Genomic DNA, 14,404 nt, shown 5'->3' with positions numbered 1-14,404 from the left:
TTGCCTGGAGAATCTCAGGGATGGGGGAGCCTGGTGAGCCGCTGTCTATGGGGTCGAACAGAGTCAGACACGACTGAAGTGACAGTAGTAGCAGGGAAAGAGGGCAGTGACTGCCCAGGTATCTGACTGCAGCTGGCCCCACAGCCTGCCCAGACCCTGATTTCTGGATGGTTCAGATTCTAATTTCTGGTGGTTCAGATCCTAGGGTTTCTTGCATCACTGGTTAACTGAATTCAATCTAATTTTCGAGATGCCATGTTCTCTCCTCAGCCAACCTGCCACCCACCCAAATGTCTTTAATAAAAATGTTAAAATGACAAACTGCACTTAAGAATATATCACAAGTATATAAAAATAAAACCAAAAGAGAATGAAAAAAAGGAAATCCGCCCACTCCAATAGCCCAGAAAGGAAAACCAGCCAAACCACAGATCACTAGCAATCAGAATTGTCAAACAAGACTGGCATTCTATTTCCTTATTTGCTATGAGGAAATTAACTAAAACCCATGGTGTCCAATATCCTGCCCACCCCCCACCCCCGCCCCGTGTGTGTACTAGCAGCTCTCAGATTGCAGATGCTCTGGTAGCACCTGCTTCCTCTCTGGCAGCCCGTACTGGAGAAGGAAGTAGATGTGTGTCTGAACAGCACTCTGTGATTAATCACTTGGGTCACAGATCTAGTAGTTTCAAACATTCCTCCCAGACTCTCACAAGAGGACTAACAGAGAAATCAAATTGTTTCTGGAGGAACTGAAATGCCACATGGTGGTCCATGCCTGCCGGTCGCCCTGAACTGTACTTTAGATTTGACTTTAAGGATCACGTCCTGCTCTTCTTCCCAATAGGTCGAGCTCTTCACCTTGGGCTGCCTTTGATTTGATACACCTGGGGAGGATTCAGCCGCTCCACCCTCACAACACCCCCACTCCTGATTACTAGGTGATCTGAGGGGGAAGAGCGGGGAGAAGCACTAACTCAGAGCAGTTCCGATGTCTGGGCCCAAACCTGCTTTAGACTCTCAACCACAGGTATGGACGGGTCTCAACTGTGTCTCTCTTCCTCATGACAATATTTGAAGCAATGCCAAGCTTTCTCTTACAAGGTCTGAGCCTTAACACTGCTTCACCACTCCTATGTTCTTGGAGGCTGGATCTCGTGTTTATCTCTGTTCCTCAGATGGGGTGTCTGAAACTGAGACACCCCATGAGTGTCTCATCACAACGCCATGAGCCTGGAATATGGAGACTAATGGCTTCGCCTGATACCACTACCATCAACATATCCTAAAACTCTGATCTCACTGGCAACCACTTCTGGTTAATCTATTTTCTTTGGATGACATCTTAATTATCTTACCAAATAAACGCCTTGGTTAACTGTCCTAGTTTTGTGTCATCTGCAAAACTGAGAAATAAGCTTTCTTCCTTTTCATCTCTGCTGGAAAAATATGCAGAATGAGGCAGGGCCCAGGACAGAAGCCTATGGCGTAACAATAGTACTTTCCTTCCAGGGAGGTGATCGTCCACTCCCTTTCACCTCTGACAGCAGCTGGTTCAGTCAGCTGTCAGGATCAGAGACTGTCAAATGCCTCAATGAGATCAATACATCCAGTTAGCATCTCCTTGACAGACAGCCCTATCCAAAGAGCAAATGAAGCTGGGCACAACTTCAGCTGAGTCAACCTGAAGATCACATCAGTTTCTTTGACAATTTATCACAGCTCTAAATTTCATTACTTATTCTCATCAAATACAACTGAAATGTAGGTATGTGGCCATAATGAATCACTGAATCCAGATTATTTTGCAAGGCCCAGATAAAACTCACTTTCAGAAGAGAGGACCAAGAATTTGTTCACCATGTTGCAATCAAGTGAACATGTAAAAAGGATTAGACTAGCTGGAAAATGTGCCTTCAAAGAGTAGAGTGCAAACTATGAGCTACATTTATTATGCAAACTTGTGTTGCTGTGAAAACCAGAGTCCGACTACAATGCAATTTATTTCTGCATTGTGAATGTAAGAAATGTGAAAGCACCATGGAAAGAAAAAAAGTGCCGTATTAATTTATGGTAACAGTTCCTGAAATAAAATATGGCACTAGGGTAATAGTTTTTATGACTCGGCAATAAAAGTTAACAGAGCCAACAATGGTTTTTGTTTAATTCTCTTCCAACTCTACAGACATAATTCTGCCTTCACCTTCATCACACTTTCATATGGTTTTAACAGGGGACACACCTCCTCTTCTAAGAATCTCTGTACCTGTCAAAGAGGAGAGCAAATGCAAGACAGAAGAAAATGTTAAAATTTGAGAAATCTGAGAATCCTTTTCTCAATGGCACTTCATAACACAGAGACTTACTTGGACAAACTTTTATGCTACTTTTATGTTTGAGGGAAGCACACCTTTTTTAGGATCACTAAAGACACAACCCTAGGGTAGTAGGAGTTGGAAAAGACTTCTCAGAAGACATGGTATCTGAGCTGAATCTTAAGGACAAGTAGGAGTTACTTGTAGGGAACACCAGGATGTGAAGAGACGACAGATGTATGGATGTTATGGATGACAAACCACTGAGCTTCTATTTTTCTCAACTCCCTGCAGAAATCTCTCCCTAAACACAGGCAGCTTGCCCCACCAGGCTGCTGCCCACCCAAACCAGCCAGCTGTACCCTTTCCATTGGTCTCACCACTCCCCACCCATCACCAAAGCTAAAATCGTCATGCTTCTTCCTTCCTCCCCTTCACCCAGCTTCCCAAGTGCCTAACCTACCGTTAACAGCCCTCGGACCTGCGCCCTGTGTGCGTCTGTCTACCCCAGCCTTGGCTCGGAGCCCTCGTCACCAACTGCTCACCCGTTGCAGCAGCCTCCTTATTGGTCTTCTCACCTCCAGTTTAAGTCCTTCAAATCCAGTCCATCAGAGTGTCTCAGATATAAATGACAGGTTCCCATCTGTCTTCTACATTAATCCTAGCTACTCTGGGGGCACCTGACAATCTGGCAACTCTCTCCCATGTTGGACATCCATGCATCTGTCGTCTCTTCACATCCTGGTGTTCCCTACAAGTAACTCCTACTTGTCCTTAAGATTCAGCTCAGGTATCATGTCTTCTGAGAAGTCTTTTCCAACTTCTACTACCCTAGGGTTGTCTCTTTAGTGATCCTAAAAAAGGTGTGCTTCTCTCAATTCTTGCATGTACTTGATATCACACTGACCTACTTACAAGCCTTTACCGTTAAGTTTTGAGTTCCCTGAAGATAAGGATTATTTAGTCATCTTTAAAGCACCAGAATTAAACACAGCACCCAAACACAATCTGAGCACCTAGTCTGCACTCAATGAATATTTTTGAATTAGCCCTTGTAATCTTCAAAAGGCCATGAGGAAAAGTGACAAATGTTTACTGAATACTTACTACGCACCAAGCGAGGCCTTTCAGTCCACACTCTGAGATATGTACCTCTATCCCATCAGCCAGTAAAAGCAGGAAGTCAAGACTGAGCCCGGAGCTGCTACTGTGCTGCGCTTAGTTGCTCAGTCATGTCCAACTCTTTGTGACTGTAGCCCGCCAGGCTCCTCTGTCCATGGGGATTTTCCAGGCAAGAATACTGGAGTGGGTTTGTATGCCTTCCTCCAGGGGACCTTCCCAACCCAGGGATGGAACCCAGGTCTCCCGCATTGCAAGTGAATTTTTTACTATCTGAGCCACCAGGGAACCCAAGAATACTGGAGTGGGTAGCCTATCCCTTCTCCAGGGGAACTTCCTGACCCAGGAATCCAACCAGGGTCTCCTTCATTGCAGGCGAATTCTTTACCAACTGAGTTACCCAGGAAGCCCAGACCCGGAGCCACCTGACAGTAAAACCCAGTCTTTGTCCGTTACACCACAGGCTGCAGACCAAAGCAGAGTTCAGAGAAATCCTCAGGGAGAAACGAACGTAAGGCATTCCCAAAATAACCACATTTTAAGTTTTAGATTGCCCTGTGGCTTAGCTGGTAAAGAATCCGCCTGCTATGCAGGAGACCTGGGTTCCATCCCTAGGTTGGGAAGATCCCCTGGAGAAGGGAAAGGATACCCCCCTCCAGTATTTTGGCCTGGAAAACTCCATGGACTGTTTCGTCCATGGGGTTGTAAAGAATCGGACATAAATGAGTGACTTTCACTTTAAGTTTTAGGCGGCAACCTGCCCTGAATTCTAACTAGCCCCGTTCTCATCATACCTCCTATGAAGCAGAAACACAGATTGTACTCTAGGCTCTGCAGCCCAGCAGTGTAAACAGAGCGTGTCTGGGGAGGACTGCAGCCCCCAGAAACGCTCTGAGGCCTACCTGCTGCGATGCACGGCCGGTGAAAGAAGAAGGATCCAGCAAATGGTCCAGCTGGGAGTGGATTGGACTGAAGTAGGCATCGGCTTGGATGCGCTCGATGAGGTCATTGTCACCCCCTTCCTGCTTGACCACGGCAGCTGCCTGCTGTGAGAGCACTCTGATTTTCTCATGGCAATCCTGGGAAGACAGGAGGCACTGGGGTCTCACTAACAGCAGGCATTTGAACGTTGACGCTGTTTATGGCTGGTGCTACAAAGGCCTCTTCTAAAGCTTCATGAACCATCTGCTCTTATGTCCTGCCCAGTTCCTGGCATTTCCCATGGAATCTAAAACCTAATTTCTTCACTGAAAGCAGACTTTTTCTACAAGTGATTAAGCAAGTCATTTTTTAATTAACTGATTTCACCACCATCACCCTCCAAAGATAAGCCTGTTCTGTGACAGCCTGTTGTCACTGTTCTGCACCAACGCCATGACTGAAGGGAAGGACAGGAACACCTTCGTCCGCCCTTCTTCAGGGAGGAGAGCAGGACCGAAGGTGCGGTGCTTTCAGTTTATGCAGGAGCACGAGGGCCACACACCTGGCGGTTACCCCCGGCTTTCACCATGGCCATGATGACGTTCTCTGTGGCCATGAAAGGCAGCTCCTGCCGAACGCGCCGCTCAATGACCTGGAAGAGTGAAGCGCCAAGAAGGATGCCTCAGGTTACAAAGTCGTACGCACAGTAAGACATAAACTACGACCGAAATCATGCACAGTGGGGACGTGTTCTCCCATGTCCACGAAGAAAGAGGGTAGAGGAATTTGTCTTATTCTATACTGTATTTTTAAGTCTTCTCATACTCCAGAGTATTATTCTGATTTTAAAAAGGGATACTGACTTCATCAGAAAAATTCCTCAAACCTCAAGTTTGCTCCAGTTCGGGGCCTGACTTCAGGAGCTGAGTACAGAATGGAAACAAACCCATCCGCCTCAGGCACCTACAAACGGGCCAGTGGAACAGTCTACCGCGCCAGCCACAGCAAAGCTGATGACTCAGGGTGGCAGACAGTTTTCAGCCAATTCAAAGTGCTGCCTCTTTCCTGGTCTATAAACCGGTCTACGAATTCCACAGACTTGTTCCTGACAGCTCGTGTCACAACGTGGAGAGTGAGCTCTGGCTGGGAAGTGCTCCTCCAACACGCTCACTCCAGAGCACAAGGCCCCACTCCCTGCCACACTCCAACCCCTCCTGAATACTGTGCTTTTCAGCGAGGCCTCTTACTTTGGGGTATACCACCAATCCTTCAGAAATGTTCTGCAACGTATTCAGTACAGTATCTGCAGTGAGAAACGCCTCCGCCAAACAGATACGTCTAGAAAAACAAACAGCCAATTCAGTTATAACTTAAAACAAATAACAATTTCCGTGAAATGCAGGGTGTGCCTCAAGGAGCTGCCCTACTGACGTCTCATGCCAGATGTGCCACTTGGACAATTCCCTTCAACAGCCTCAATATCCTGATGACCCTTGAATCTACCACCTCTTGCCCAGACCACCTGCCCAGGCGCCAGGCATACACCTATTTGGAGAGTTCCACCCGGCTCATCGGTAGGTTCCGCAAGCCCAGGACTGAATGCAGATGCTTCTCCACTGCCTCCTGCTCAGCTCCTCACCCTACTCTTCCTCTCCTGTAGCTCCTGCCTCAGGAAATGGCACCAGCACACCATCACCATCTAAACCCCCACTCCAGCCAACTGCCCAGGCCAGTCCCCGTGACATCAGTTTATATCCACATCCTCTCCAGTCACACTGCCGCCATGCCAGCGTGGGCGTGGGTTTTTAAAGCAGCCTCCTAACTTGTTCTGACCAGCATCCTGTCTTATACCTGATTCTCCAAACTGTTGCAGGGTGTTTTAGTGGGCACAGATGACTGGGTCACAGTTTGCTAAAATACAGTCAATGTCTGACTTCCGAATGAGTTCACATGTTTTATTTCCATAAATCCTGGATTATGAACACAATCCAGAGAGTTGGCTTTAACTACTGATCATTTCCTCTCAAGAAATTCCAGCAGAATACAAGCAAATGAGAGTGAATCTGCTTTCAAATAAGTATATACATAAAGTAGAAAGTCACGTGCATGCTGGTACCTTATTAGTAACTACTAATTACTCCTGGCCCATCTTGGACCTAATCAAGAGGTCACTGTGCCAAGATACCACAGCTGACACCACCCGCCATCAGAACAACATCTACCCTCGTTTTCAGGGCCCAGAAGGCCCTTCAAAAACTGGCTACTTTCCACGAGCATTCCCACCTCATTTCTTGCCACGGACTTCATTCTCCAGGGCTACCTGACTACCAGTAACTAACTCTCCAAACCGTTCTTTCTCCTGCCTCTGCTTTATCCACGCTTCTGATTTCGCCTCACTTGTTAACCGCCTAGACTTCTTCAGTCTACAGCACCGCCTCCTTGTCAAGCTTCCCTCGACGCCTCCCAACCCCGTCTTTGCCCCCGCAAGGCTACCCTGTACAGATTCTAACACGCATCACACTGTACCGCGTTCCTGCCTCCCGGTTAAGACTCCAGGCTCCTATGGACGAGGAGGGAACACAGGGATGCTCTGTAGTCCTGTTGCTCCCAGGCCCTCTGTGCCCTCCTACAGCTTGCCGTGTGTGATGCCCCTTTCACTGACCGGTTGGCACTGTCATCGAGTGTGCGTTCAAACCACTGCACAGATGCCGTCTGCAGGGGGTCCATGACAAGGGCCATCAGGTGCCGGGCCAGGCTGCAGCACCGCTCTGAGCGCATAGGGTTCCGCTTGTATGGCATTGCACTTGAGCCTGCCCGTGTAAAGGACAAGAAGCAAAGGCAGGAAGACCTCAGGGAACAGTGGGAGGCCGAGCAGGCTGCCGGCTGAACTGCTCACACGCGCCCACAAACCCGCCGCATCTCGCGGTGTTCCCAGGTCTCCACAAGACACTCACCAATCTGCTGTTTTTCAAAGGGCTCCTCCATCTCCTTGAGGTTTGCCAGGAGTCGTATGTCGGTACAAATCTGAGGGAAGCAGGGGCCAGGCGTCACCCACATTCTCAGTGCTCGGGGCCCAGGCAGGGGCTAGACTGACGGAGGAGGTGAGCGCTTCGGGTGCTGCCACCGAGCTGACCGTCAGCACGGTAACGCTCTGGGGAGACACCACTAGGACACCACGGGCAGACCGTGGCGAGATGAACTTAAGGGGAATGCAGGACCCAACCCTTGTTTTTCACACACCTTCACTTAAGAGGCTCCCCTGACAGACCCAAATTACGAACAGCGCTATCTGACATCTCTTGAGAGCACGATGAAGTCGGAGCCTGAGGCTGGGGGTCAGTCTGTGTGCCGACTACCCACCGCGGCCTCCACTTACCTTGTGCACCGATGCCCCCAAGCTAGCCAGCACAGAGAGCACCTCAATATCTACTTTTCGTGTATAGGTCTGCCCTGTGATGATAAAAGCCCTAGAAATAAATAGAAAGAGCTTTAAGTGAAAATATTTCAAAATGTAACTGTCAGACAAGGGAGCCAACGCAGAGCCTAAGCAAAGGCTGGTCTCACTGAGGTGTTAAGTTGCACTGAGTCCAGGACTGCGCTGATTAGTGGCTCCAGGAAGAAACTGCACTTCCCCACCCCACTTTTTACTAAACCTAGGTGGCCACCCTGACCCAAGGAGGACACAGTCCAGCAAGCCTCTGTTCTGCTGCAGCCCAGTGAAGTGCCTGAAACAAGGAGCCAAAGTGGTGGGTTGGGGGTGAGGGGTGAGGGGTGAGGGACAACTTCCCTCGTGGTCCACTGGCTAAGACTCTGTGCTCCCAATCCAGGGGGCCCGGGTTCGATCCCTGGTCAGGGAACCAGATCCCACATACCACAATTAAGAGTTCACATGACTCAAGTTAAGACCCATTGCAACCAAATAAAGAAAGAAAGAAATATTTTACATAAAAACAACAAAAACAAGGAACCACAGGGGAGCCTGGGGGCCCTTGAAGCAAATAGACAGACTGAGACCAACCTGTCAGAGGCCTTTAGTAAAAACAAAGCCAAAACAACACAGGTAAGGCTATTCTCCTGAACTCACAGCTAAACAGCTCCCTTTTTTCTTAAAAATTATAAGGAATATAATAGAATCCAGGAAACAAAACCACACCAGAGATAGAAGGAAATGGGCGGAAAGACACAGAAAAGAAACAAACAGCTAAGGCCAAATCTGGAGGGATATTGCCTTTTATTACCTAACAGGGAGGCCGACACTTTCCCCACTCACCTACCTCTTGAATCCTGCCTTTTCTGTCACCATCTTGTCAAGCTGTTCTACCTTGGGAAAAAAAGACATCCCCATAGAAATCCAGGCATGTCTAGTAGGAAAACATTGTGACACGTCATCCTGCCCAGGTTTATGCTTTCAGTACCCTTCCAGTCGAGACTGTACCCACCCCAAGATTCATCGCTCCCACCATCCCGGGGGTCAGCTTTGTTTCTGGCACTCCCACGGCTGGGTCTGCCTCATCCAGGTCACTCTCAAAGCACACCTTTTGGTCATCTCCTTCGAAGAGCTGCAGGAAGCTGGCCTGGGTGCCAGTGGTACCCTTCACGCCTCGGAAGCGCAGCTCATCCCGGACACGCTTCAGGTTCTGGAGATCCATGCACAGATCCTGAATCCAGAGACAGCAACGTTTCCCAACTGTGGTCAGCTGAGCAGGCCTGAACACAACCGAAAGAGAACACACAGAAGTCTCAAACCAATGACTTGTTTCATAAAACCTTCGTTGCTTCTTCTAATAATCACTGTTACCCCTGGGAAGGGAAAGAATTAAAGTGAAGACAAAACAAGAGCTAAAAAGCTTAAGCAAATACTAGTTAAGCAGATTCAATGTCATTTATAAGTATTCAAAGGTTATAAAACTAAAGGGCCACTAGCATAGCTCTTGCTTCATCATCAAGAGGCACTATAAGGGCAGAGACAATGTCTGCTTTGTTTGTCCCTAGATCTTGGCAAGAAATACACACATAACAAACACTTGCCAAGCATCTAATGTGTTGCTGGTATTGGAAATACAACAAAGAACAGAACAGACCAAGTCCCTGTCCAGTGGAGCTCAGACTGTAGTGTAAAAAAGTAAACAAGCAAGATAACTGCTCATTTTTAAAATGCTATCAAAAAGTAAAACAAGGACACTGGAGACCGTGACTCTAGACCGGCAGGAAAGAAAGGACTTTGGAAAGAGTCAAGACCTGATGAAGACCGAGCTGAGCCGCAGAGAACCACCTGGACACACGCACAATCAGAGGACTCTAACTGAACAGCTAATGGCTTTGTCTTCAGTCTAAATCAATGCCAGCCAACAGCAGGTCTGTTTATAACATAAAACGTGATTATGAATAAACTATAATAAAGCCAGAGTTCTAATAGATTACCTAACCTTCTCTATTAGGCGAATGATACTGACAGCTGGCGACAGGAAGGCACCCCACTAAGAATGTCCAAAGCAGACACATAATCCCCAATTAATCTTTAGGTAGTTTTCCTTAAATAGATTATGGGTATAATAAAGAAAAGAAATTTGCGTGGACCTATTCATAGCAGCCTTACACGCAACAGCAACAGAGCGGGAACAATCCAAATGTCCAGCAACTGGTGAACAGATAAAAGGTAGCGTATCCACATAATGGTATGTTATTTGGCCATAAAACACATTAAGTAATGACACATGCTACAACATGGATGAACACTGAAAATGCCATGTTAAGTGAAATGAAGCCAGTCACAAGGAGATGAGTACTGCACGATTCTACTTGATTGAAGTGTTCAAGAGACAAATCCACAAACAGAAAACAGATTTGTGGTTGCCAAGAGATAGGGAATGGGGAGATGGGAGGGACTCCTAAAGGGTACAGGTCTTTTGAGGGGGAGGTGATGGAAATATTCTGAAATTACACACTGGTAATGACTGCATAAACTCTGTAAATATACAAAAAATGGGTGAATTTTATGGTATATCAGTTGTATCTCAATAAAGCTGTTTCTTTTTAATTGCAGGGACTGATCCATTCTGCGGTGAGATCTATGCATCAGTACCATTTTCTGAGTTCCTAACACCTGCCAACTGTGGCAGCAGACACCTCTCATTCCACCATCCCCAAAGGAATACTGGAATGGCTGTATTCCCTGAATACTCTCTAGCAGATGCCGAAGAAGGGTTGCAACACAGATGATGCCAGGTGTGGAGGGAGCCAGCACAGAGGGCAACCTTTGTCATGGCTCAGCCACAAACACGGAGCAACAACCCCCTCACATGAACAAATCCTTCTGGTTTCTGCAACCAATAATGTAGGCCCTAATTTTAAGGAAGGTTAAATTCAACTCAATAGGCTTTCCTAAGCTACAGGAGATGATATCCTTGTTGCCATAGCAATACCTACCCCGTCAAAACATAAGGCAGATGCCAATACACCACGACTCAAATATCATCACCTGAAACCTGCCACTAGCAATCCAAAAATGACATCATCGGCTTTAAAAAAGGGTTTTACTTGGTAATCATAAAAATGCTTGCACATTTAAAAAAAAAGGCCAGAGTAATCAGTATTTACATCTTGGTGCACCTTCCAATCTCTATACAATTTACATGCTGCATTCCCATGCATTTACACATGCATTCCCATGTCTTATTAATCTAACAAGCATCATTTTCCTGGCTGTGTATTATTCTAACCTATGTATATACTACAGTCTTATTTAAGTATTCTCTTATTCTTAGACATTTATAGATTGTTTCCAAGGCTACCATCATAAATAATATAACAATGATCTTTGTACATACAGCTTTTTCCATAATTTGGATTACTTGCATTAAATACTCAAGAATGGAATCACTGAATCAAGAGCACCTTCTTGAGAGGCAGAGTGGAAACAGATCTAAGAAGGGAGCAATCAAGAGTGTCCCCTTCCTGGGCCACAAGGCTGGGAGAGCCCCTCTCCTTCCCACTCACGCCACAGGAAGATGCCCACCTGAACTCTGGTCCTTCATAGTGACCCCAACTAGCCATCTGTTATCCTGACCTGGAGAACCACCGGGGCTGATTCTACCAACCAGCACTGATTCCGGAGTGGGAAAGGAAGGATCAGGCCCTGTCACCTAAATAGGATCTGCTTTCCAACCTCCTCCCTACCACTAAAAGATTTCCCTGTAGGCAAAGGGGATACCAGAAGTGTTAGAGTAGTAACAGCAACAACAAAAAGAGAACACTTTCTGAATACAAAACTGTATACATACCTTTCAGTGAAACGAACCATTAGGTTTACTCTCTCAGCAGTACAGCTTCTAAGGTAGGTATAAGCTTCATTCCTCATAGGCATCCCAAGTGCTTATATTTTGAGTTTTCTTAACTCAAGGTTACCATGGAGAAGGGAGAACTGAAGGAATAAATGGAAGCTGAATGCCCATAAATAAGCCCAACCCCCAAGAGATAACCCTCTCACTTACTGGAAATGTGTGAAACCTAAGGTGGGGAGATCGGCTTGTTCCTTGGCAAAGTCGGCAAGCCGAGAGATCACCCTGGCAAGCTGCAACGAGACGGTGTGGGAGAAAGGTGAATTCAGGCTGAGCACTGCATAAACAGGAACTAAACCTGGAGACAAATTCATCTACAATTACACTTCCAGCTCACAGAAGGCAGAGGCCACATTTTTCCATCTTTGTATCTTAAAGTACCAAACAACATTCAAAAACTGAGTTGACTACCTAAAATGCCACAAATTATTTCTGCATAGTTTTAACACCACTGGCATGCTCATGAAGAAAAACAAAATCATAATCTGACCCACACATTCCAGCAACATGCTGCTGGTTACACTTCCCTCACTTAAAAGGCTATGCTTTAAAAGCACAAACTCATACAGTGTTTTAATTCAAGAAGAGACAATTAGTTCTAGAGATGTGATCTAGGATCATTCATCTGAGTACACAGTAACTTATTTAGATCTATACTGTGCTGATTTATTCAAGGTGGTGCCCATCTCCTGTCACAGGGAATCTTAGGACTGGCAGGAAATTCGTCAACTTCTTACCTTTGGCAAAAGCAGGTCAAATGCATTTCTGAGAATAATCAGGTCCTGCAAGGGAAAATGCAGTGGTCTGACATTAATCAGCTTTGCCCAAATGTTATGACCTAACACGTTACGGCCGTCACATCTGGGTTTCTTAGCTAGTTGCCTAACTTACTTTCAGCAATACACTGTGCAAGTCAGAAGCTGCTAACAGAACTCTTCTGATTATTGCCTTAAAAGCCTACCAACTGGGAGCGCAGTACTGCTAGGATCTATAAGCACAAAGCCTTTATACTTATAAAGCTCTATTTATGGGGTATCCAACTTAACTGGAAAATGATAAGGGGCAGCCCTGTCATGAATATGACAAAGATGTCCAGGTCAACAGGGTTTATATCTTCCCGGACAATAGCATTTGAGTTTCTGAGAAGACTCCACAGGGCACATTCCATTAGTCTCTGCTCCCTTCTCTTTCCATGTCTGTCATTGCTAACAACAAAAAAGGCATGAACTAAAGGATCTAGGTTCAGGAAATTTAACGCTGTTCTTGGGGGAGTGAGATGATGTAAGTGTTGCAAGCAACTCCAACACATGCTTGAGACGGTAACTGTTGAGCCCAACTACACGCTGGATACTTTTAAAAAGCCTACTCCAAGTTAGAGGACTGCTCTTCTCCCATTATCTGACTCACTAATTATACACAGATGCCTTTAATTATGTACCACTTTAGACAAAAAAAAGTTATGTGGGGGCAACTTAAAAACTACTGGCTTCTTTCTGAACTGGAAGTGTATCTGGATTCTAACTTCTAGTCCCACGGGTGCACTGTGACTAGGGCAGAGGTTTGGAGTCATTCTACCCAGGGCTGTATACTTTCCAGGTTGGGCAAGTTCTTCAACCTCTTTAAGTTTCCTCATCTGTGGAGGTGGGGATTATAAAGCCAGAGCCAAAGACTATATATTCTGCATCCATTTACGTGAAATTTCGAGAAGACACAACTATAGACACAAAAAGCAGGTCTCAGTTGTTTGGGTCTGGAAGCAGGAGTGGGGACTGATGGCAAACAAGCAAGACAGACCGTCTTGGGATGAGGGGTGTGTTCTAAAACTAGCATGTGGTGAGGCTGAATGTTGCATAAATTTATTAAAGCTCACTGAACTATCCATCTAAAATGGATGAATTTATGGTATTAAATTATACCTTAATAAAGTTATTTAAAAATGGAGACAACAGCATCTATTATGCCTGTTGTGATGAAAAAATGAATACATATGAAGTGCTCACCTAGTAAACTTTTAGGAAAATGCCTGCTTGTTACTTTTTCATGTTTGACTATGAGACACTTTTGCTAATTAAAGGATTTAAGAATTATAATGCAATTACCTTTTCTTTTCAGAAGTCAAAGTTAAGAGTTATAAAGGACTTTGGAAAGAAAATCCCTTTGGAAAAGTACTTTGGCCACTAAAATGCTAAGCTTTCAGCTATGTCCAGCATACTGATGTATATAGGCAGTATCTGTACATCATTTTATGGAGGTCATTAGGGGTTTACAGTTTAGACTGGAAGGATACCAAAAGCAGAAAAATCCTGAGCGCTGAGATCCTAAGACCTATGGACTCACTTCCTAAAATGGACAAAATCAATTAAAATGTATAAAGATATTATAAAGCCTGAGTCCTAGGGGACACAGAACAGCATGGGCTCCTACCGTATTGTCTCCCACATAGCAGGAGGTGGCGCCAAGATGGATAATGCTGGCGGCTTTGGGGCAGCAGTGGGCAAACGTGTGCACGTGGGCCATCACATCATGTCGCAACTGCTTCTCCTCTTCAGCTGCCATCCTGAAGTCAATGTTGTCCAGGTTTGATTTCATCTCCTGGATTTGTTCATCTGTGATAGGCAAACCCAGTGTCTGCAGAACAGGCAAAATAAAATGAAGTTACTTCTTATGTCACATCATTTGAACGGAAATGACAGTAAAAAAGAAAACTGATTC

General features: G+C 45.8%; 1 protein-coding gene across 1 annotated transcript in view; it reads right to left on the bottom strand.

Annotated features, from left to right (window-relative positions):
- Positions 1-2,136: 2,136 nt before the first annotated feature.
- ADSL (adenylosuccinate lyase) overlaps positions 2,137-14,404 on the bottom strand; it is a 17,112-nt gene continuing 4,844 nt past the window's right edge. Inside the window, exons 3-14 of the mRNA XM_010833744.1 lie at positions 14,117-14,320; positions 12,430-12,474; positions 11,846-11,925; positions 8,891-9,062; positions 8,630-8,676; positions 7,732-7,822; positions 7,310-7,379; positions 7,018-7,165; positions 5,603-5,693; positions 4,918-5,007; positions 4,337-4,513; positions 2,137-2,266 (exon numbers count right to left, since the gene is read on the bottom strand). Coding sequence (XP_010832046.1) covers positions 2,180-2,266; positions 4,337-4,513; positions 4,918-5,007; positions 5,603-5,693; positions 7,018-7,165; positions 7,310-7,379; positions 7,732-7,822; positions 8,630-8,676; positions 8,891-9,062; positions 11,846-11,925; positions 12,430-12,474; positions 14,117-14,320 — 1,302 coding nt within the window. The 3' untranslated portion in view covers positions 2,137-2,179. The remainder of the gene's footprint in view (positions 2,267-4,336; positions 4,514-4,917; positions 5,008-5,602; positions 5,694-7,017; positions 7,166-7,309; positions 7,380-7,731; positions 7,823-8,629; positions 8,677-8,890; positions 9,063-11,845; positions 11,926-12,429; positions 12,475-14,116; positions 14,321-14,404) is intronic.

The sequence above is a fragment of the Bison bison genome, unplaced genomic scaffold (genome assembly GCF_000754665.1).
Source record: "Bison bison bison isolate TAMUID 2011002044 unplaced genomic scaffold, Bison_UMD1.0 scf7180017863885, whole genome shotgun sequence".
Lineage (NCBI taxonomy): Eukaryota > Metazoa > Chordata > Mammalia > Artiodactyla > Bovidae > Bison > Bison bison.
Note: the sequence above shows the minus strand (reverse complement) of the source record. Positions and strands in the feature narration are given on the sequence as shown.